General features: G+C 39.5%; 1 protein-coding gene across 10 annotated transcripts in view; it reads right to left on the bottom strand.

Annotated features, from left to right (window-relative positions):
- The window catches only part of PPIP5K2 (diphosphoinositol pentakisphosphate kinase 2), a 94,933-nt gene that overhangs the window by 66,356 nt on the left and 3,719 nt on the right, over nt 1-24,858 (bottom strand). For 9 of the 10 annotated variants that reach the window (XM_029910885.1, XM_024196586.2, XM_024196589.2 and 6 more), the window contains exons 2-7: nt 14,772-15,163; nt 11,710-11,905; nt 10,858-10,948; nt 7,935-8,020; nt 2,398-2,552; nt 1,316-1,417 (exon numbers count right to left, since the gene is read on the bottom strand). In XM_029910885.1, the coding sequence (XP_029766745.1) occupies nt 1,316-1,417; nt 2,398-2,552; nt 7,935-8,020; nt 10,858-10,948; nt 11,710-11,905; nt 14,772-14,915 (774 nt within the window). In that variant the 5' untranslated portion in view covers nt 14,916-15,163. Of the gene's footprint in view, nt 1-1,315; nt 1,418-2,397; nt 2,553-7,934; nt 8,021-10,857; nt 10,949-11,709; nt 11,906-14,771; nt 15,164-24,177; nt 24,221-24,858 lie in introns of those variants that run through there. The other variant, XM_024196587.1, reaches the window with a different exon arrangement.

Raw genomic sequence — 24,858 nt, 5'->3', positions numbered from 1 at the left:
CTCCTGCAGGATGCCATTCTGTCACCTGTCCTGTTCACTGTGTATATGAGGTTGTTAGAAAGCATGAGGCGTGGTGTTTGCAACTTGCTGATGACACCTAAACTGTATGTCTCCATCACATCTGATGTGATTCAGTAGCTCAGCCAGTGTCTAACTGAGATTAAGAAATGGATGAGGGTGAGCAGAGTTGGGGAAGCAATTGGATGGAGGTAACATCAGTCCCTCTGATTGCTGGAATACATCCATTAGTTATGAGAGTTTGCAGCTTAGGGTTAATTTTAGACCCCCAGCTTCTGTTTGGTTGTATTACAACACAGGCCGCCTTTTACCATCTGTGTTTGGCTAGGAGGCTCTGACTCAGGCTTTCATAACCTCAAGATTAGCTACTGCAATGTGTTCTATATGAGGCTACACCTTAAAAACATTTGAAGAGTGACAATGGTGAACAATGCAGTAGCTTGCTTACCAAGCAAGGCATCTAACTGGGAGTATACAACATCAGTACTCTGGAATCTGCACTGCACCATCTTCCTACTGGTCTCCAGGTGGAGTTTAAGATGTTGGTTATGACCCATAAAGTTCTACCTAGCCTGGGAGTAGGCCTACCCGAAAGATTGCCTCTCCACATGCCATACCGTCACAGTTATGGGCAGCCAAAGTATCCAAGCAGGATCTCCCCCTCATTATAAGAGGGGGTTCTTGGTAGGGCGTTCGCAGCAAGGGCTCAGAGACTCTGGCACTTGATCCCTCCCATGGTCCAAAATAACATGAATTTGGTGACTTTCCAGGATCTACTCCCCACACAATTAAGGGAAGGAAATTCTGTAGGTGACTGGCTGAGTTCCTGCTGAAATAATTACTTTAACACTGCTGGGATTTTATTTTATTAATAATAATGTGAGGATGCCTAATCTTTTATAATTATTTTAAATCTAAATTAATAAAAACTAAATATATAAAGCAAGTGAACTAAAAAAAAGTATAGATAATGTATTAACAATGTACTTTTAGTGTATTTTCTACAAAGCAGTGTACATTTATAATTAGTCATAGTTTATTAGTAAATATACTAATACTTCTCAAATGTCTACTAATAATAACTAATAATTTCTAATACTAATTATTTTCAAACTTCATTGCACCGTGACCCCCTTCTGACAACAAAAATTATTACACGACCCCCACAAGGGGGGACCAAAGTCTGAGCCTGCCTGAGCCCTGCCACCCCACAAGACACATTTTCATCTCAAAAATTGCCAAAGCTCTTGGAGTATTTGACTGTTCTAAATATAAATCAGAATGTGCAGTTTCATACCTTTACATCAGTGCCATCTGTAGGCATGAACTCCTCATAAATGTAGGAGCCCGTTTTTCTCACATTGCTTTCAGGGGAATAAACACTGCTCCTGCTGCCAATCTGAAACAAATATTTTCTATTAAAGCCTCTCTTTAAGATAGACCCTTTCAACTCCTTAAATATGCACACTCTCAGAGCTGATTTCTGTCTCTTCTTCCACAATTCCCTCCCCCTCCTGCTTTTGGATAACTAACTAAACATATTCCACAAAGGATGGCTTTATAGATACAAATACATTAAACTATTTAGAGACTTGACTATGAAGTCATATCTATTTAATAGAGGTTGAAAATATTAAATAAAAGTTTCCCAATGACTGACTACTTCTATACCATAAAATGGTACAATGCTACCTCTGTGCTAATATCCTGCAGCACTACCAGACTAAGGGCACAGACTCTGAAATTACACAGTACTACATTTAGGCTATACACAAAGTTACATTACATCCAGCCTCAGTATGTATCCTCACTGCTAATTGCAATGACTTTTTAATTAATCAAAAGTTAGTAGGAATGCATTGTCACTAGAAAGAACCTTGTTTTAGTTTTAGTCAACAGATTCAGGTCAACAGATCTCTATAACAGCTTCTGTTCCAACCTGTTTGAGTATTTGAGGTGAAAATTCAACAACCTCCTCAAGAGTAGTTCGTGTATGTTCTCTCATCAGTTTAGTTTAAACCACCAGTATATTAGGCAACTTGTATTCTTGAAAATGAATCCATTCATATGCACAACAAGATGGTGGGCAGAGAAGCAGACCCTGGTTGCAGTGTAGATATCCTAGCAGACCTCCTCTATGTTAAGGAAATTGTCTGCAGGTAGATTATAGACCCTTTTTGCACAACTTCTGTGGTACACAGGCCATACCTCTGCTAGAGAATTTGGTCTTTTGATTCTGGCTTGTGTAGATTTGCATCTGATTCTCCAAAGATATTTCAGGGTTTGGTTGTTTTTTTTAAGTCACTATAATAGAACCAAGATTACAGTCATTCAGTACAATAATTTTTTTAAATAATTTAAATGTGGCAATTTCCTCACCTTTCGAAAAAGCCTCTGGCTTCCACCACCAGCAGATGTTGGATAATAAATGTATACATTATGGTCCTCGGCACTTACTGGCTTCTCTACAAATGGCTTTTGGAAAACTTCCCCATTCACTTCCACCTGGTCTTCTCCTTCAATCAAATTGCATTCTGGAGAAATGAGCACAAAGTAAAGACATATTATGCGGTAAAGGTATATACAATAAAAGTCACAATTACTCACTTTCCAAAAATTAACAATTTATTAGTTAAGACAAAAAAAATATTGAACTATTGAAATTGAATCACCAATTTAAGTTCTTATAAATCATGTTTGGAGCAGTTATTCAAGGAAGGAAGCACTAAGAACGGACCCAGATTTGGCACCAGAACACCTCCCTGGTACAAACTGGGGATGGACCTCTACTCCATCTTTTCCATCAGTGCTGGGCTGAGCCCTAAAACACTTAACAACCCAGTGAACTATGGTGCACTGGTGCCTGCTCATCACCCTCCTCTCCATAACTTAGCATCTCTCTGCCATCCCTATAGGTGCAGGAAGGGAACTCGCCTTGTCTCGGGAGTATCTGTGTTTCTTCCCTGTAGGTCACTGGGAAGTACTTTCTCAGGGCAACAGTGATTTACAAGCATTATCTAGGCACAGAGAAAGAACACACCAGCATCTCTACCACCCCTGCTTACTGGATGGATTGATTTAAATCAAAGCAATTTAATTATGAGTTAAATGAGCATACATGAAATTGATCTAAATCACCAATTTTAATCACATTTTGCATTTGTACTTTATTCTCCTAAAGAAAGGCAGATTTTCAATGGTTGGTATAATTTGGTACTTCTTTTTGCTACCCAGAAGGATACACTTTATCTATACATATTTATTTAAGCAATTATATAATTTAACATATATTTATTCAGGTGCTTAATTGATCCATTTATTATGGAAGAAAATGGTGAGTGATACATTTCTTATGTACTAGATTGATTTTCTATTCATGGTTTGTCATTTGTGGATGGAAACTTGAATTCAATTAAAAATGTATAAAACTAGCATTTTAAAATTATTTGTTAAATAAAACTACCTTAAATGTGCATGATACAGAAGAAGAATGAGTTTTTCAAAACATGTTTTACATTTAAAACTGACTGATCTGTTTAAAAAAAAGGATGTATTACCAATAGTTAGTGAACTGAACTGATTGTTTCTGGTCACTATGTCCTTCAAGATTTTAGAACTAATAGATCTCATCCTCTAAACCTCATTTTTATTCATACAGTGGAAGAGAAAAATAAGCTTTCCTACTTTTGTAGCTCCCAATCGGTTTCTTAACTTTTGATTAACTAGTCGCTGAACTCAACTAATTGAATAAACTGAACAAAGAAAATATTCTCTGCGCCTGCAGAAGAGGCTACTGCTATCAAAGACTGGTCTAGCGCGTCAACAAACACTGGTTCCACATGCTTAACCAGCGACTTCCACCAGTTCACTGGTCTGTCTTTTAAAACTTTGGCGGCAAACATGCATTGCCTGATTTTTTTTATTTAATTTAAATTATTTTTGAATAGATTATAGTAAGTTTAGCTCTTAATGTGAGTTATGATTTCAAATTTAATTGAAAATAGTTTTAAAAGAAAAATATTGTATTTTAATAAAAAATGCTATTTAAAAAAAGATTTATTTTTAAATCACTGATCTTTTTTTAATCCAATCTGATTGCCTCAGTCCCTCAATTTCAGGGAGAGAGAGAGAGAGACAGCCTCTATGCTGCAACACCTGCTCATAACAATCCCCTTGACATTACAGAACAGGGAAATGAGCCATCATTGTCACATTCTTCCACACTGGGCAGAGCCAGCCTTGGTATATCAATGTTTTCTTCACCTTAGCATCTCTCCCCCCACTCTCTTATTTCAAGAAGATGCATATACTTGTACATAACCTCAAGAAATCATTTTGTTCCATTTCAAATATTGTACTATTTTTATGAATGATCTGTCCCAAAGTGTCTGTTTAATCATCTCAAACCAATCATGTTCACTGCCATATATTAGATTAGAAACCAACCCTTAGATAGAAATTCAGATTTTTGAGATAACTTATATAACATGCTACAATTCTACCACCAATGAAATTAAAAATACAAAAATCTTAAAATCTCTGAAACTAAGTATTTATTAACAGAATAAACTGTAAGACTGCATCATAATGGATACAGAAACACTTGGCAAACTTTCAGTACCTTGTATTACAATTTCCAACTGAATCGAGTTCACTTTTTTCAAGTTGCCTATTGCACAAAGTCCAGCCAGCTACAGCATTTGCTTAAGCAGGCCGTGTGCAATTTCCTGGCTGTAGTTTGTAGATTAAAAAGTTTATGATACAAGAGCTAGAATCTGATCAAAGTGAGTGCCTTTTTCTGAGGAGGAAAAAGGTAATGAAGAAATTCTGGTCTATCCAATTGTTTAAAACGTTTAAGGAAAGTTCAAAAGGAACTTTGAAACTTGATCTACCATCCAACCTTATTTCATTGCTCATATGCCTGATGTTACCACTGTAGTTAAATTACTGGACTCAAATGCAATACATAACAAAAAGGGGGAACACAAAGAGACTTCAATAGTTAAATGGATGATGTAAGTAAATGACTTTATTAATTATTTTTGAAGTAAGATTGTCTCTTTTATGGCTATCACAGCTACACTTGCATCTTCATTCCCCCTTCCCTCTCCCCTCCTCCGACAACATCAGGTGTGAGAGAATATTTGTCCATGTATATTAGAAGGATCCAGGTTCAATGTCTCTACTATAAATGTGATTAAGACCTAGTAGACAAGGGACATCCATTTCTCAAAAAATGGGTCTCTAATGGCCTTCCTGCCAAACCATCTTAGTGATACCAGTCTTGATATCCCATTAGTCCACTTCAAATATCCCATTTTCTTTCAAGCTGCCTTTATATGTGGAATGCCTTTCCTGAGGCAAGATACCAGGCCACTAGCCTCTCCTCATTCAAATCCCTTTATGACTTTCTATTGCAGTGACATGAAATACTGAGTCTATATACACACACAACATTAAAAAAAAATCATTATACTTTCCACTAGCTTTTGCCAGGTTATCTTATTGCTCTAACTCCTGTCCATCTAGCTGTGTTATATTTTGTTATATCAAGTCTGAAGTTAGATTGGCCCATTGTATTATTTTAACAGTTTCTAATCTGGTGTACTCGGCACTTTCTGAAATTCAGGTTTCTAACAGGAATCAAGTTAAGCTTCCAAATTTTGAGGTACCAATGGGTACAATTTTCCAAAAATGCCTCATTAACTTATGAGCCCAAGCCCTATTTTCAAAAGGGACATATACTTCACTCAAAATCAACTGAAAGTGATTGAGGCACTTTGAATGTTTTACTCAAAATGTATCGATCATTTTGGAAAATTCTGACCTATGCTCTCAGCTTGCCTTCTAAACGTCATAGTTTTTCCAGTTTTTATGACAGACGATTCAACTTCCCTTCAAAGAGGAAATTAGTTATATTCACGGAATACAATTGTGGTATTTCCCTCAATCCCAATGTTCCCTAAACCATTTTTTCTGGATTCTTTCTCAGTTTTAGACATAGCGTCTTACAAGACTTATATAAAAACTAAGATTTGTTACATTTTTTAAAAATGTATTAGGGAATCATCAGTAGGCCGATATGCAGTTAAGGATGCACTGAGAGTTGCACTTCTAGTGAGGAAGAAACTTCTGTTTTTTTGAAAAACAATGAATGAATCCAATTCCAAGGCAACAATCTTAAGCAGAGTGAATTTTCAGGACAGATGGATTGCCTCTCAAGGACTCACACTTTAAGGACAGAAAGGACCATCGTAATCATCTAGTCTGACCTCCTGCAGACTGGAGGCATAGAACTTCACCCATCCTCTCCTGTAATAGACCCCTAACCTCTAGCTGAGTTATGGAAGTCCTCAAATCATGATTTAAAGACTTAAAGTTACAGAAAATCCATTTATTCTACTTTAAACCTGCAAGTGACCCATGCTGCAGAGGAAGGCAAAAATAAACCAAAAAAACAAACAAAAAAACCCACCCAAAGTATCTGTCACTTTAACCCAGGGAGAAAATTCCCTCCCAACCCGAAATATGGCGATCAGTTGGACCCAGAGCATGTCGGCAAGAACAGTTACACTTTCTGATCTCCAAGAGGTAGACTTTCTTGCTAATTCATCCCATCTTCCATTCCTTGTAGGCCTTCTGCTTTCTCTTAATCAACTGTTTGAGATGCTTGCTTATCCAGTTTGCTCTGCAACCACTCCCTATGAATTTTTTTTCCTTGCTTGGGATGCAGGCTTCCAATAGCTTCTGCAACCTTGACTTAAAGTAATTCCAAGCCTCCTCCACATTCAGATCCTTGAGTTCTCCAGTCCAGTCCACTTCCCTAATTCTCTTAATTTTTAAAAGTTTTCCCATTTGAAATCAAGGACCCTAGTTGCAGACCTATTGTTGTTTCTCCTTCCATTTGGTTTAAACTGATTTAGCTCATGATCCCTCAAACCAAGGTTGTCTCCAACCATCAGTTCTTCTATGAGGTCCTCAACTACCCATCAATACAAAATCTAAAATGGCATCACCTCTTGTTGGTTTGGTGACTATTTGGTGTAGAAATCTGTCAGCTATCACATTAAGGAAAATCTAGGCCCTATTATTAGTAGTAGCATTTGTCATCCGATCTATATCTGGAAAATTAAAGTCTCTCATAATCTCACAATTCCCAGTAGTATTTATTTAATTAAATACAGTCTCTATATTTTAGAGATGGGAATAGAAATACAAATAGTAGCACTTCCTTGCCTGACAGATATGTTGTGAGTATAAATACATTAGACTGTGAAGCATTCAGATACTTTAGAGATGAGGGTCATATAAATACCTTAGTTAGATCAACAGAAGCTTGGACAGCCTAGTTTCATTATGAAGTTATTTGCATATTTGCCATAACTGTTGATGTTGACCCTTTTAGCCCAGAAGCAACATCTTTGTTGTAAGTCTGTTGACGTGTTAACACATTGACTGTGCAGGCTCCTTGGTACCAATTCATCCCTAGCACTCCCAGCACAACAGCCCTCAGCCAGCTCAAAATGTTAGCCAACTGTCTCCCAATATCTGTGCCCTGTGTGGTCTCATTATGTTGGGGAGAGGGAGACCAGCCAGTCAGATTTGGTAAAGTTATTCAGGATGGGACTGCTTCTGAGGGACCATGGCAAGTCCAAAATCTGTCAGAAGCACCTCCATAGCAGAGTTAAAAACTACATTTTGTAGGGAACTTTTGCTGTAAGCATCTGCTCCTTCCCATCTCCTTCCCCCTTGCAATGAGCAGGAAGTCACTGATTGAATTAAAGGAAAGGGGCACAGAAGTGGGTGCAGGCAAGCAGAGGGTTCAGAACGTTAAAGGTTACCATTCAAAATGTTTAACAAAATACTCCAAGTTGTAAAAATAGAACCCTAATAAGAAAGTTAGGAAAATCTGTTACCTTTGGGGTTGTTTGGATCACGGTTCAGAATTGCATAACGAGGAAGTAAAATGCCTTCAGCTTTGAGGATGCTATACACTTCTCTCCTAAAAGAAGATCACAAAGGTTATCCAACCAAAGTGATACAGTCTGAACAATATTTACATTTTATAGTCCATGAAACCCAAAGCTTACTTTATATAATCATAACTATCATGGTACTCTGTTCACGTAGGCAGTGCTTTAAGGGATGTCTACTTAGACAGTTGCACTTCACACCAATGTCACTGAACCAGTGCGAATTGCAATGCCAACACTTTTAGCTTGTCACAAGACAGGAACAGCAGAGTATGGAGAGACTTACTCCACGCAAGTGCAATTCCAAATTTGCTGAAATGCTTGTGCACTGTTGCAACAACTGTTGGTCATCAACTGGTAGGTGTCTGAAAGTATCTGAATTGTACTTTTTTTACTGTACAAAAGGCTCCAGTGTTTCTATACTTTATTAACTATTCATTTATTAATATCTGCTCTGCATGATGGAGACAGAAAAGGTGGGTCAGATAATATCTTTAATTGGACCAATTTCTGTTGGTGAAAGAGACAAGCTTTTGAGCTACCCAGAGCTCTTCTCCAGGTCATGATGCAGACAGAGAAGATACTTTGGATGACAATGGGGACTCAGAACACTAACATCTGAACAGGCTTTTGCTTTGCATAAATTTTGTGGATAAAAACTTAGCAAATAAACTACATGAACTCTATAGTCAAATAATGTTGTACGTAAGTATAACAAATAGTATATGAACTGTAACATCTGACTTTTTGGGACATAACTAACTTCTCTGTGCATTTCAGTGAGACTCATCTGTTTAATACAGGGGTGGGCAAACTTTTTGGCCCGAGGGCCACATCAGGGAATAGAAATTGTATGGTGGGCCATGAATGCTCACAAAATTGGGGTTGGGGTGCAGGAAGAGGTGTGGGCTCTGGGGTGGGGCTGGGGATAAGGAGTTTGGGGTGTAGGAGGGTGCTCTGGGCTGGGACCGAAGAGTTCGGAAGGTGGGAGGGAGATCAGGGCTGGGGCAGAGGTGCGGGAAGGGGTGCAGGTTCCGGCTGGGGGTGCAGGCTCTGGGGTGGAGCTGGGAATGAGAGGTTGGGGTGCAGGAGGGTGCTCCGGGCTGGGATTGAGGGGTTTGGAGAACAGGAGGGGGATCAGGGCTGGGACAGGGGGTTGGGGCGTGGGGAGAGGCAGGCTCCGAGCAGCGCTTACCTCAAGTGGCGCCCGGAAGCAGTTGCATGTCCCTTCTCTGGCTCCTATGCGCATCCTGGCAGCTCTGCACGCTGCCACATCCACAGGCACCGCCCCCTGCAGCTCCCATTGGAGTGCGTAGGAGCCGGAGCGGGGCCATGCTGCGGCTTCCAAGAGCCACGTGGTATGGCCCCGACCCTGCGCGCAGGTCAGAGCGCTGGAGCGGGGGCCAAGCCGCGTCATGCAGCCCCGACCCTGCACCCCAGGTGGAGTAGGGCCGAGTCACATGGTGCGGCCCCCGACCCAGAGCCCAGCCAGAGTGGGGCCGAGCCGCATGGTGCGTCTCGCCGTAGTTTGCCCACCTCTGATTTAATATAATTTCAACTAAACCTCTCTTTGTTTCACAACCACTGTCGTGTTTCACAATTACTATCTCGGCCTCTACCATTGCCAATATCTTTCAATGTTTGTCACTAAGTGTCTTGTGCAACGACAAAGTGAAATGCTCATGAAATAATACTTTGAGACTGACAGTAATTACAAATGTTTCCACAGAACAAAGTTGAAAGTAAAAAAAATTAAACTCTTAATTAATTTTAAAAACTCAACATCAGGATCTCACTGCTTGAGCTTCAACTGGTGTGGGTAAGGGAAGGACATTAGGGACATACCTAAGCAAGATAACTTGTGATTACTATTTTGACTGCAGTAGTACCCACTATCTGCTAAATCTTTCCAAACTGAGGCTAGGTCTACACTACAGCGGGGGGCCGACCTAAGATACGCAACTTCAGCTACGTGAATAGCGTAGCTGAAGTGGCGTATTTTAGGTCGACTTACCTGGCTGTGAGGACGGCGGCAAGTCGACCGCTGCCGCGCCGCCGCCGACTCTGCTACCGCCTTCTGGAGTCGACGGTAGAGCCATCAGGGATCGATTTTATCGCGTCTTCACTAGACGCGGTAAGTCGATCCCCGATAGACCGATTGCTACCTGCCGGATCGGCGGGTAGTGAAGACGTGCCCTCAGAAAGGCACCGCCCTTACTCCATTCTAGATTTACTTTCAGACTGTAAACAATTTGAGGCAAAAATTGTCATTTACTATATGTTTGTACAGAACCTAGCACTATGAGGTCCTGACCTAGACCAGGCCTCTAAGAGATACCACAATATAAAGCAATAAATAATTCTAAAGGATTGATCAAAGGCAGTACAGTCCAATACCAGATTAAGGTCAACAAGATACACCTATTTATTATTTACTAGTCATTTGTTTTGTAATTTACTGTCTTCTACATGTATGTAAGAACATAAGAACATATATATATATATATATACACACACACACACACACACTCTTATATATATAGCTTTCTCAGTTTGGAAAGATAGTGGGTACTACTGCAGTCAAAATAGTAATCACAAGTTATCTCGCTTAGGTATGTCCCTAATGTCCTTCCTATATATATATATATATACATACACACACACACACTATTTTTGAGATACTGTCAGCCAGTATATTTACTAGACTACTGTAGAATGATGCATATATTGGTGTTGTCATTGTGATGACAATCCCAAGATATTACATATCACTAGTATTTCACAGTCTTAAATACCTTTTTTAATTGCTGATTTTCAGTAAAATAGAACTGAAGTGGTTTATATCTGATTTGTGGTTATTACTTACCTGTCTTGTATATGATACTGCATGTTCAAGTCATTGATTACAAATGGATTCCTGAGTTTTGCATAGGCAACTGCTTTGTCCAGTGGAAATCCTAAACAAGGTTTATTAAGGAATATATATTAACTTACTAGTGTCGTGTTTAAGTATTTGGGTAAAAAAACCCTTCAATTTCAATATTATACATATGACCTGAATGAGTAGAGGTTTTTTTTATTTTTGTTTTAATCAGTGTGATCTATAGCTGAATTGACCTATGCACAAAAGTCAGAGTAGCCTAGTAACCCATTATAATCAAGTTAGACTACTAGAAAACACTTTTCCTCTGGCTCCTTGCCCTTTTATTCCAACCATTAGAAAACTGTGTTCTACATCTCTAGACACTGAATACTTTAGTATTTTGCCAGTGTACAGAGGAGAGAGGTAGAGGGGATGTGACTATCCAGAATGAACGTTGTTTCTTATAGAGCAAGATTCCTCAAGAGATGTACAAAAGTGTTTCTTTAAGTGAGAACGGTCCTGTGCTTACTGGGATGAGGTGAACAAGTATATTTGATAGCTTCATAAGTAAATGTTATTTGCCTGGTCAGCAATTAGATTTCAAATGCCACAGCAGATGAGATGATCCCAAATATTTAATACCATAATATTTTAACACTGTAATAGCTGAAATACTAAAAGCTGGGTTTCAAATATTATAATTGTGATGTTAATTTTTTTCAAATACCCAAAACAAAAAGCCCCTAGAAACTGCTATCTTGTAATTCGGCTAAATATTCAATTAAAAGAATAAAAAAAAAAGGCAAAATGAAGTTTAAAAGTGAGAGGTTCATGCTACTACTTGAAAAGCTTTACCTTTAGAATGAAAAGAAATGAGACAGTCACATAAAGGCCAGTTTTCTACAGGTTCATTCAAAATGACATCCTCTTCAAATATTACCACTGTGATGTACTTAAACATGGACAGGCGTTCCAGAATTTCGTTCATTGGTTTGGACTTGGATTTCTTTGCCATGGAACATATCCCAACCACAATCAGCCTTTCTGGTGGCTAACACAAAAAATAAAGAGTTAGTGGTGTTGGGTTTTGTTTGTTTGTGGTGGTAAGGAGAGTGATTAAGTATTCCCAGCATACAATAAGTGCTTTACTAGCCAATGAACAGGAACATTATATTCCAATCCAACATTTGTAGATATTACTTTTAAATTATCATCTAGCAATTTGCAATATTAGATGTTCACAAAAAACAGTGTTTGACAATTTGCCTTACTATTGCCACATGAAGAATGACCTGACAAATTGTCAGCAGTACTAGCATTGCAATAATTCTTTACCAGTTCTGATGCACTAATGCACACTTATGAATATTGTTATGGGTGCTTTTCTCAGGCACAAATTTGAGAGAATCAAAAACTGAGCTGTGAATGTCAAAACCGAATGAGATTATGCAGAAGATTCCCTTGGAAATTAATGTAAATAATTTAGACATACCTAGAAGCCCCAAACCTCCTTTTATTTTATTACACACTATTGTTACAAGTAAAGTAGGATTATTGTAACAGATTAGAGAAAAATCTCTCTCTAGTTTTTCTGTTTACTTTGTGCATTTCACAACACTTCCTGTATAGCCAGTTTCACATTCTCTTTATATTGGTTTCTCCTTTTTTGAGTGGATCTTTCACACAGCAAATTTTTGGTGTTGGAGGAAAGCAAATTTTTTAGAGATAAGAAAATGTGACGATTTTAAGTGGATTTATTTAAATGTGTAGTGCACAACTTTTTCTTAATGTATACCACAAATATATCAAAAGCCAATACAGTCCAAGTTATCAAATGCTATTGGATGCTTAGTTTGCATTTCCTAACTGATTTTAACTGTGCAGCCTTATGATGCATTAAGAGTTTATTGCGCTTAGCTTATAAGCAAACATGCTCACAATCAATGAAAATGTAGTCTAGTGACCACTTCCTGGAGAAGTCAGAAGTTATGCATCTTCTAGTATTATTTTGAAGCAAAGGCTGAGCTAAGAACTGTAGTTTTAAAAAGAGTTATAGCATAATGATTTAGATAGACTGCAAAGCAAGAGCTGCAATATCAGTCAAGCTAAGATGATAGCAAATATACCAACTGTAACTCCAAGCTCAGAACCTTCTGAAAGACCATCTATGGTATACTTTAAATAAATTAATTAATTAAAAAACCAAACAAACCCTACTTCCTTGTGTATTTCTAGAGACCAGTGTAAGAAATAACAAGAGAGTGGAAAGGTGGCAGTCAATTACTGGAAAATGAGGAGTAATTAAGGGAATGAAAAAAATCATACTTATTTTCCATCCACTACCCTACCATGATAATCATGAGTGACCATGCAATCACCCAAATATCAATTTTAGATCACTGCTTCAGAAGTAAGTACAGTATAATGTAAATTAAATTGCAAAATTTCAGAGGCTAAGTACTTGCTTACTGACTGAAACTTGTAGCACCGGAAAATTGCACATATGTGAACTCTGAAGCAACACAAGGAAAAAAAATGTTCAGAATTTTTTTAGAAGTTATTAGTATGTGACTTTCTTCACATAACATGATTTCATATTAAAGCTGAAACGAGAACCTTAATCAGTGATTTTCTAAATTGAAGAATTTTTATAAATATATTTTTTTCTCTGGGTTCATATCTTGACTCACCAACAACAGTCATTAAGACCCCATTTTTTTAAAGTAATCTGAATAGGTACTTGTATACTACACTGATGAAGGCCAAAGAAGAGTCCTGTAGCACCAAGAGAAAGTAGCTACAAATATGCTAGTAGATATACTTATTCTAAGACCATAAAGCAGGAGTCTGGCCCCTCAGGGCTTTGGATCCAGCCCGTGGGATTGCCCCCCTGTGGTGCTGTGGGCCCCATGCCACTCTCAGAAGTGGCCGGCACCACGTCCCTGCGGCCCCAGGGCAGGGGGCTCCGTGCATTGCCCTTGCCTCCAGGCACCGCCCCCCACAGCTCCCATTGGCCAGGAATGGGGAACCGCTGCCATCCCAAAGCCGCTTTAGGTAAGCAGCGCTGGGCTGGAACCTGAACCCCTCCTGCTTCCCACCCCCCAACTCCCTGCTCTAAGCCCCCTGCCTGTACCTCGCACCACTCCTGCACCCCAACTCCCTGCCCTGAGCCCCCTCGTACACCCTGCACCCCCAAACCCCTACCCTGAGCTCCCTGCTGCACCCTGCATCCCTGTGCACCCCAACCCCCTGCCCTGAGCCACCTGCCACACCCCGCACCCCTCCTGCATCCCAACCCCCTGCCCTGCCCCCTCCGGCAGTCCACACCCCTGCCCTGAGCTCCCTCCTGCACCCCAAGCCCCGCCCTGAGCCCCCTCCTGCACCCCAAGCCCGTTCCCTGAGCCCCCTCATACACCCCGCACCACTCCTCTGCCCCAATCCCTTGCCCTGAGCCCCTTCCTGCACACCGCACCCCCTCCCACACCCCGCACTCCCTCCCACACCCCAACCCCCTGCCCTGCATACAATTTCTTCACCCAGATGTGGCCCTCAGCCCAAAAAGTGTGCCCACCCCTGCCATAAAGTTATTTTTATTGATGCCTTTATTTCTACATGTTGCACAAAGGACTCAGTCCTGCAAGATTCTGAGCTGCCTGGCTCCAATCGACCAAAGAACTAAAGCACATGCTTAACTTTGAATTTAGTAGACTACTCATTATTTAAGTTAAGCATGTGCTCAAATATTTTGCTGGGTTGAGTCTAATGCGCTCAGCAACTAACAGAATCAAACTCCTAATGCATATTATGATCACAGTACCTGTAAATTCTGAGAATAATATTTCTCAGCCTTTAGTATTTTAAAGTAAGTTATGACATTAAATATACCTTTAAAAAAGATACTTTCCTACAGTACTTACAGAATCATACTCTTCATCCTCCTCCTCTGCATGGTCATAGAAATGATCGAAGTCGGCAGATCTGGATGAATCCAATAATTCATCTCCATCTTCACCACCCACAAAGAATCTAGGAGGGTCACACTCTGTTGCGCTAACCGACATCTTTACAAGCAGTAAACTGATCTATGTTGAAACTGCAGCCACTCCAATATCTGAGATACTGTGCATATTCTCAGTAGCCAGGGAACATACAAATCCTTTGCAGTTTGTCACTTCTTGCAGTCACTTGTTACTGTGACAAAGTCAGCTGCCAAATGCACTTTAACTGCTATCATCAGTTCATTGAGTTGTTGCTCCAAAAGAAACAAAACCCCACAGGTTAAGTTTCTCTGAGAGGGCAATCTTTTATCCTAAAGAAAAGAAAGAACAATTCCTGAAAAACATTACATTTCATCTAACCATTTCTTTATATCACAATTTTCAAATTTATTATCATCTGGCACAAAAAATACATAACTGGTCAAGAAAAAGTGCCAAAATAATTAAAAATTCCAAGACAAACTAAAAGTAGCCTTAAATAAATATGTATATGTTAAGGGGAAAAGGTTATTTCTGAGACTGATTTACAGTTTAATCACCACTGGACATCAATCATGAAACAAAGGAAAATAATAGTCAAAAGCAGATTTTTTTTTTCCCATCAGGAAGGGTGGTTGAAAAAGATGAAGAAGAGCAGAAAATATTTTTCCCTCTGCCTTTGTTAGAGAAGTGAATAAAATCCTCTTTAAGAGTTCAGAAATTTAACTCCCATTCTTGACTTCAGCTACTTTTACTATACAGTTTTCTGATCACATTATGAAACTAACAAAGGCAAAAAGAAAGGTGTTGGACAATAATATTAGCCAAAAATTAAAGAAGGGAATCACCATGATTAGAGATTTTAAAGCCAGTTAAGTACTGCAAATAGACCTACCTTCAAATAAAATTCTGCAGTAGCAGAGAAACAACTATATTTCTACTTTACAGCATGATTTTTTCCAGGCCATTTAAAAAAAAAAGACTGCAAAATGAATGCTACTTCTACACTAAAGAGATAATACAAAGCTAAACATTTACAATGACTTTCATTTCAGTATCAAAGTGGTTTATAAATATAAAGACTCAATGATTTTATGACGAAGGCATATATTATGCCCATTTAAGCAGAAATCTGAAGCACAGCAAAGTAACTTGGTCAAAACAGTTGTCTATAGAACCAAAGAGCCCTGAGGATCAATCCCCTGTTGTAATCTGTAGCTTTTGGGATCCACACAGACAAAACAAAGAATCGCAATTACTGTAAGGTAAGCAACTGTTCTTTCTCTGAGTCTTGTGTGGATCCCTCTTATGGAGACTAGCTAGCAGTTCCAAATTAATAGGAGGTGAGTACTAGGCGGTCTTAACTACAGCTAACTAAGAACCGCTCACATCATCAAATCCAGGGTATAATTTTTGATAAAGATGTGGGCTGAGTGCCAAAAGGCTGCTCTGCATATCTCAGATACACAAATATTTTAGGCATGTTAAAGAGGTAGTCTCGGCTATAGTTGAATGGGCCTGAGTTCCTGATGGAAAGGGCGTATCTGCCAGTTGGTAACAGATTGTAATGCACTGAATTGAACAATCTCTGGGATGAGTTGGCCTGACCTTGCACACCCTTCCCCAATGCCAAAAACAGGGTGATTTCTTGAATGGCTTTGTCCTGTCTAAGTAATAAAGAAACAAACTCTGAAAACATATAAAGTACTTCCTCACAAGTTTCAGGGTGCTTTGGAGAAGAAAACAGGAGGTTGATGGTTTAAATGGGGGGCGGAAGGGGGGGAGAAAAGCAAACACCCAGACACCATCTTATCCCGAGGAAAGTGTCTATAAGGGCCTGAATCTTACTAATGCTCCTGGCTGAGGTGACAGCCACCAGGAAGACTTAAGAGTGAGATGGTGAAGAGATCACTTGGATAAGAGTTCAAAGGGGAGGTGGCAATAGTCTATCAAGCACTACTGCTGATAGGAGGAAACTTTCTGAACTGTCCCTGTTATCTTAGAGGTCTTCTCCTGGGAGCAGGTGTATAGACATCCAGGGATCCCAGTGTAGGCCAAAAGCCTAATGGGAAGAAATTGTCTCAAGTAAAATTGTACTCCATTTTGATTATTTTGCTAGCTTTGAATTAGTAAGAAGAAATTGTAGCCTTGAATTAGTAAGAAGAAATTGTTCTGAGTTTATTCTTTGCTGATTGTGTTAACATTTGCTCTCAGAAGGATAGAAGTTTTATGGCTATAATTGCCTTACTTGCTGTTTGGTGTGAGTGAAGAATGTATGGTGATTAACTGAGAAAGGATAACTGGGCCGGATGATCAAGAAGGGAGTGGAGGAGTCAAGAGACACCAACTTTATTATCAATCACCCGGATCGCAGATTGACCGCCCTAAAGCAAAGGCATACACCCCAAGGACGAGATAAGGAGTTGAGCCAAAGAGACAAATAAGAAACAGCTGTGGATCCTCCCGGTAACAACTAAATAATGCTAAACCAGGGATCGGCACCTTTAGCACGTGGCCACCAGGGTAAGCACTCTGGCGGGCCGGGCCGGTTTGTTTACCAGCTGCGTCCACAGGTTCGGCCGATCGCGGCTCCCACTGGCCGCGGATCACTGCTACAGGCCAGTGGGGTCTGCGGGAAGCGGCGCAGGCCGAGGGATGTGCTGGCCGCGTTTGACAGAGCCCAGCTCCCCCTCCCTCCCGGCCACTGGACCTGACCGAGCAACACCTAGGACTGGTAACTATAAGATCCAGCTGCAGAACCTTTGAGTGGTGTGTATGTGTGTGTGTGTATATGCTAATTTCAATGCTTAAATTGTATTCTCATAAACGTGGTCTATTGCCTTATCCCCTTTAAAAAGATTAAATATAAATATTTTATAGAGAGGGAGAGACCTATCTCATAGAACTGGAAGGGACCCTGAAAGGTCATTGAGTCCAGCCCCCTGCCTTCACTAGCAGGACCAAGTACTGATTTTTGCCCCAGAATCCTAAGTGGCCCCCGCAAGGATTGAACTCACAACCCTGGGTTTAGCAGGCCAATGCTCAAACTACTGAGCTATCCCTCCCCCTTCCGTGTGCTTCTTATAAGCATAACATCAGAGCAGCTCTAGAGTCATTAACAATATGCAAGAACTCATCCATGCAGGAGCTCAATAGATCCAGACTTTCGAAGTGGAGATCTTCTTTAGTCATTTGGACTTCTGAGAATCCTTGAGGAGTGTAATAAGGATGCCCTTCTCATGGTGATATCTATGGCCATGGAACAGGCCACTTGGAGTCAAGTTCTGGCTACTAATTGTTCCTTTTAAACAATGGCTATCAGGTCAGCCCTAGCTTCCTAGGGGAGCTCAATGAACAGTGATACTCTATCCCATGCTAAATAGTCATATTTAGAAAATAGGGTTTGACAGTTGGCCGTCTGTAGTTGAAGAGATGCCCGAGTGCAGGTCCTTCTACCTAAGAGGTCAAATCTCTAGGGATCTTTGTCCTCAGGAGCGTGGTTTTAGGTGGTCCTGTCTGCTTGGATTTCGCCTGTGCTGCAGATACCAGTAGGGAGCTAGGAGTCGAATGCAAGTAGAACTACTCAAATATCTTTTGCGCAACTTGGTATCTTTTCTTCTGCTCATTTCACATTGGAAGTAGAGAGGCTGAAGTCTGCCATAGATCTTTTGCAGGCTTCTACGACTCCATTTATTTGCATTGCCAATCTGTCTGGCAGATTGGAATGGAGAGTGTCAACTTATCTGCTCTCCCTATCCTTCCCAGTAACTGCTGAAAGAACTCAACGTCATCGGGAGGTGATACTGGAGCAGCTGTCACCTCCTCATCCAGAGAGGAACAAGATAGATCTTTAGGGTAAGAGGTATCTCCTGTGGATCTTCAAGAATCTTCAACAACTCCCTCTGTTCCTCAATATAGTATGCTTTCAAGGTGCACCAAGTTAGACTGTATGTACCCCTTATACCTTGACTGACAAATAGGTATTCTGTTTTACAGTTTAATCTGTAAATAGCTGTACTAGTTAAAAATTGTGGTTTTTCAGGAGATACCCAGCAATGGTAAAATTCCTTTAAAGGGAATGTCAACAAAATGCACATCATGTTCATACTTCCTGCATTAAGTTACAAGCCTTAGCACTTCCTGTTTATGCTCTCCATAGTTCATTTCTCGACCATGCATAGCAGTAGCATACCAAACTATTTAACTTTTTTGCACCTAAACATGTACCAGCAAACTAATAAATCAAAAACAGGTATAAAATACATATATGTAAACTTAATCCTACCCAAACGAAGGATGTGTGTTCCAGCAATATAGACCTTCAAACATTCAGCAATAAAACAGCCAAATCAGACCTTTGTGAATTTTTTACTTCAGTGAAGCGCCATAGGAGTTTTGGAATACAATGCCACCTCCCCCTTCTCCAAATGTAGTCTAAAATAGGAATTATAATCCAAAGAGCATTCTTTGCCAATGTAAAACCTAATCTTCCCTGATTCAAATCTACTTCCCCTTCAGCAGTTTTCCCTGTTCCCAGAAACCTCCACAGGAATTCAACTTGGGATTTACCATATTCACCTACATAAAACTTAGTATTTCAGCAACTGCCAGAAACAAAGCAGCTGCACCGATAGTAGTAAAGGTGCATGTGCTAGTGTGGAAAGGGCTCTGGGTTTTACTGCTTTTATGAAATCCTGATTAAACCTAACACATAAGGTCCTATATGAAAAGATAAGTACGATTGCATCCGTGCCATTACTGTTGGTTGCTGAAATAGGGGTACTAATTTTGCTAGGGTGGACACACAGGAAAGTAACATAACATTACCTCTACTGCATTCTAGGGGGTTTAAACCATCACTTTTAAAAAAAATTAAAATTACAGTATATATGTCCTTTTGTTCTCTCTCATGGAGGGCTGTATCATATTCCTAATAATTACCAACAATGCTTAGTCAAAGTATGTTACCTACACAAATGCTTCCTAAATCAAAAATTATACCATTATTGTCAGAACATAATTTCACTTACATTTTGGAATTAAAACTTCTTTTACAAAACTCATATACCCTTAATAATTAGGGGAATTTGATTTAGTTTGCTTTTAAAAGCATTACCCATCATCTGGTTTTAGTTCTTATCATAGGAAAGATGGTCAGACTTCTAAGAGTTTCCTTCAGTTCTCTCCCATTCAAATTCCTTGAAAAAAAGAGACACAACTTGAGTGGTCAGGAACTAATGCAGAGTGTGCAACACTATGTAGCAATTAAGGTATCTAGCCAACTTCTGAAGACTGTGAAATTCATCCGTTGCTATTTTCAGGTCATTCCAGCCTAAATTATCCATGCAGGTGAGAAAAACAACAGAACAGTATTGATGGCAAGTATGTTATTTAGATACCCTCAGTAAGCTGTCAAAAACTGCATTCAAGATGCATACTATTCACTGGGACACCTATGCCATTATCAAGAACCAAGTGTTAGAAATATTTGGCACTTACTGTCAAATATGTTCTGTGGTCTGAAAAAAGCCAGCTTCACATAAAGCACGTGTACAGAGCACATCAGATTCATAGTGCAGTAACTTATTGATAGCACAATTAAAACAAGGATACACACACTGACCAAACCCAGCTATTGATTACTCAAGAGCCATTTGTCAGCATTTAAAGGCAGTCAGTATTATACAACTAGAAGTTTTTTACCTTTGGAACTTTATTTACTCCTCTATTCAGAAAGAGACTGACAATTATTGTTTGCTTCAGCTCATTTGTTTCCAAAAGCTTCTTAAAAGCCTGAAAATAAAATGTTTCTCCTTACCACTTCACTTTCCTTGTCTGCCACATGCAATGATTTCTTTCCCACTGCTATGAATGGAGTTTTATTTGACTAAAAATTCTAGTTTTGCAACATCGCTGATGATGTAACAAAAGACTAAAGATAAGGTTTGTTAGGTTGCTGCTGATGTGGAGCCAAATGAGGGAGCCAAGCAGCAAAATATGTAGAGCTTGGACAAAGTCATGACTTCGTTCTCAGGAGGACTATACTCCACAGGGAAGCTTCAACTAGAACGACTCAGGATAAGGCTCTCAGGTTTAAGGGACTATTTTAAGTGCCAGAATTGCAGATGTGGAACCTCTTACTACAGGGGATCAAACCAAAGTCAGACTATAACTATGTTCAGGTTGAAATGCAAGAATTACATCTTTAATAAGGCCTAACCCCAGTAAAAACATCTTCTCAAGTCCAACACTATCAGGAAAATTTGCAAGGGGAAGAAGGAAGGCAGGCAAGACGGAAAGAGGCACAAAACAGAATGAACAAAAATGGTTATGAAAATATTACCTTCCAGAGCACATTCAGTGTGTTACTTGTTGTACAGTGCCATATATCTTACATGGTAATAAGACACATTAGAAACAAGGAAGATGGTGTATATTCCCCACTAGTTTACCACAATTTTAAGAATAGATCTGAGGTTTTAAGATCTCTGATCCATTTAAAGTAATTAAATACTTATTGTGCCACTTTGATATTAATCTTCCCATAACAACATTACAAAAATGTTTAACACACTAAAATAGTGCCTGAGATGTGGCCAATATCTGCCAGACATTAATTACATGGATAGGATCTTTTAAAAGAACTAAAAAATGTCTATCCTACTATTAACCCCCCAAAGCCATACAGGCCTATTTTAGGAATTTCTGATATGCAGTTTTGATGGGGGGGGAGGAAGGAATTTTCAATACAGAATTAGTTAACTTAGTAAAATTTACTACAGCATACAAAGAAGAATTAAATGAGTTTAATACAGTAGATGAGGTCCAATAACTATTATAAAAAAGTGATAGAAAATTCACACGCAAATCTACGAATAGCCAAGAAATTATGGGTCAAGAACCACCAAATCAAGAATCTTCAACTTTCATTGGTAGATACATACTTTTCAGAGGCAAATTACAACATTCATTCCCATCTTCCATAGATAGTAAAGTAGCAGCTCTTTGCTTAATGCTACAGAAATAATCACAACCAATAAAACATTGTGTGAGCACAACAGGTTTAAAGTTGACAAACTTCTCTAAAATGTTTCTTTTTGCATCACACACACTAGTTGAGTAATTAAATTAATATACAACTGAAGTCAACAAGTTGGCTTAACAGAGCTTGTTTCCAAAAGCCTATGGGCCACAACCGAACTAACAAAATATCTAGTTAAGCCTGTGCTGTTTCTTAGAAACCTGATGTCAAAGAAGACTTCTTGTTGCATCAAACTGTGTAACAATCCACACTGAGCTGGTGATTATTTCACAACATTCAGAGACACGCCATTATTAGAGGGAAACTGTATATTAGGAAAAACTCTATTCAGAAGTTAACCCTTTCATTCCCTAAAGCCATTTTTTTCCAGTCATTTGGAAACAAGGGTCTACACTGGACACTGATTGTAGATATCCTGATTTTTTCCAAACCCACTCTGTTTATTATTACTTTTTGTATGGTGCTTTAAAAAAAAAAATGTAAAGTGCTATGAAAGAGCAGGGATGGGGGGAAATCACAGTTGCACCATATTGAAACAGACAAGCCTCGTCAGTTTAATTCTAAATTCCTGTTGGGCCCTGGGGAAATATTCTGAATAAAAAGTGAAGTCAATTGCCCTTTCCCCACTTGTATCTGATTGAAGCAGAGAGGACACAAACTGGAGAGAATGAAAAGAGGGAGAATTCAAGCCAAAAAAATTTCTACAACAATTTTATAAGGAATAGGAATGTGAAAAAGCAAAATGTGGGAATTAAAGACTTTCAGCTACTAAACTAGATATATCCAACTTAAAATAAATATAAATTTGCTTGTATTAGTGCTTTATTTCATCAGCAGATTGGTGATTGTAATGTAATCTCTCAGCTCCCTCACAATGAATGCTACATTCTAATTTCTCAGTCAGAAAGGAGAGGTACAGATTGATATTCATGACCAACATTATAGACAGAAATGCTACAAATGAGCAACAACTCATCTGGACAATGTGCAGAATCTAAATATATTCCAATAAAAAGGTTAAATCGAATTTTGCTGTTTAAGTTACATTCCCATCTCAGGTGTTAATTTTACACAAAACCTGTAGCTCCACTTGAGTACCAGCAGGCTGTTTCTGGACTGAAGTATCATACTGCTTTCTTAAATCTTCTCAGCAAAATTGTACAAACAATTTAAACATGTAATATGGCTTTCTTCTATCAAATTTCATTGTGACAGTGCACCCCATATTCTTCACAGTGACATTATGATATAATTATGGCATAATTATGATTAATTTTATACAAGACGGGTCACGTGAAGTGTCATTGGAAAAATTATGATTTGCTGAATATGATTATCCTATTTCTATGCATGTATCATTTTTGTATCTAAAGTTAGGCATATTAGGGGGGAGGGATAGCTCAGTGGTTTGAGCATTAGCCTGCTAAACCCAGGGTTGTGAGTTTAATCCTTGAAGGAGTCAGTTAGGGATCTGGGGTAAAAATCTTTCTGGGGATTGGTCCTGCTTTGAACAGGGGGTTGGACTAGATAACCTCCTGAGGTCCCTTCCAACCCTGATATTCTATGATCTGTATTTCAATCATGCTTACTCTGGGTAACACCCACAATTAGCCTTTCTGGTACAACAGTGAAGAAGCCAGACAGTGCTGATGGCCCATCAGCAAAGACAATGGACCATGGAAGAACTTAAACTTCCTGTGAACGTTTTGGCCAGCCTGTAAGCAATGGCTGCTATAACACTGCAATAGGGTGACCAGACAGCAAGTGTGAAAAATCGGGACAGGGGGTGGCGGGTAATTCATAGATTCATAGATTCTAGGACTGCAAGGGACCTCGAGAGGTCATCGAGTCCAGTCCCCTGCCCGCAGGGGCCTATATAAGAAAAAGACCCAAAAATTGGGACATCTGGTCACCCAACACTGCAAAGGCATATGACCAGATGACATGTCTCTGGACTCCATCTTGGGATGTCAGTATTTTTCCACAAACCGGTCTGGGAACCAAGTTTTGTAATTAATAAACTTGTTTTTGCTTTATCTAAACCAGTGAGTTGGAGTGAAGTGCATGGGAAATCATAGCTCAAGGGTCAAAGGATGTTGCATTTCCTCTCCACACTGAGGGGGGGAGCCAACTGGATAATAAATTCGTACTGGTTGGAGTTTGTACCAGGACAAAACGGTACTGCTCTGGGGTCCTAAGCTGGGAAGCTGGTGGTTATTTTGGCTGTAGCCTCTCTATTATTGGTCCCCATGCAGTGGCTGGTCAGAGAGCCTGCATGTAACTTGCAGCTGGGTGTGTCCTTACCTATGTGTATGCTGGTGGAAGTGTAAGACCACAGGACCATGTCTGCAGCTTGTCACAGCACCACAGTGAGAGAGGGAGCCCAGGCTGGTGGGTCAGAGGGCTCAGTGGTGCCACCTGTAACATTCATATAACAAATATTTGTCTTTCCAGGGCATGACAGGCATAACTGAACTGTATGGAAACAAGAGATACCAATATACCAAATCTGCCAAGCCCTACTAGTTTGTGGAGCTGCTTTCCCTCCTTAATCAAGAAGTACAGTGCAATATTCATCAGATCCCCTTTTAAGATAGGGGGAAACATTAAGCCAAACAGAGATGTTTCTGTTATCCCAAGATCTCTTTCACATATCCACACTCACCCATGACACACCTTGGTGAAGTAGATTTAAGAAAAATACATATACATTTTTAAAGCATCAAAACATTGTAAAAAGACATCCTCATATTTGAAGCCAAGAAACTATGGAAATAAATTTTACTGTCCCCTAACATTCCCATTCCCTAAATTAAATATAAAGACCAGACCATTCTATGCCTCACATGTTTCAGCAATCATCATCAACATGGAAAAAAAGTATAACATCATCCAGCCCCATCTTCCTGCTAATATATTTTAGGGCTGCCGATTAATTGCAATTAACTCACGTGATTAACTCAAAAAAATTAATCGCGATTAAAT

Source organism: Terrapene carolina, unplaced genomic scaffold (genome assembly GCF_002925995.2).
Source record: "Terrapene carolina triunguis isolate 2854851 unplaced genomic scaffold, T_m_triunguis-2.0 Scaffold69, whole genome shotgun sequence".
NCBI lineage: Eukaryota > Metazoa > Chordata > Testudines > Emydidae > Terrapene > Terrapene triunguis.
The sequence above is the reverse complement of the archived record's forward strand: the minus strand, read 5'-3'. Positions and strand labels throughout refer to the sequence as shown.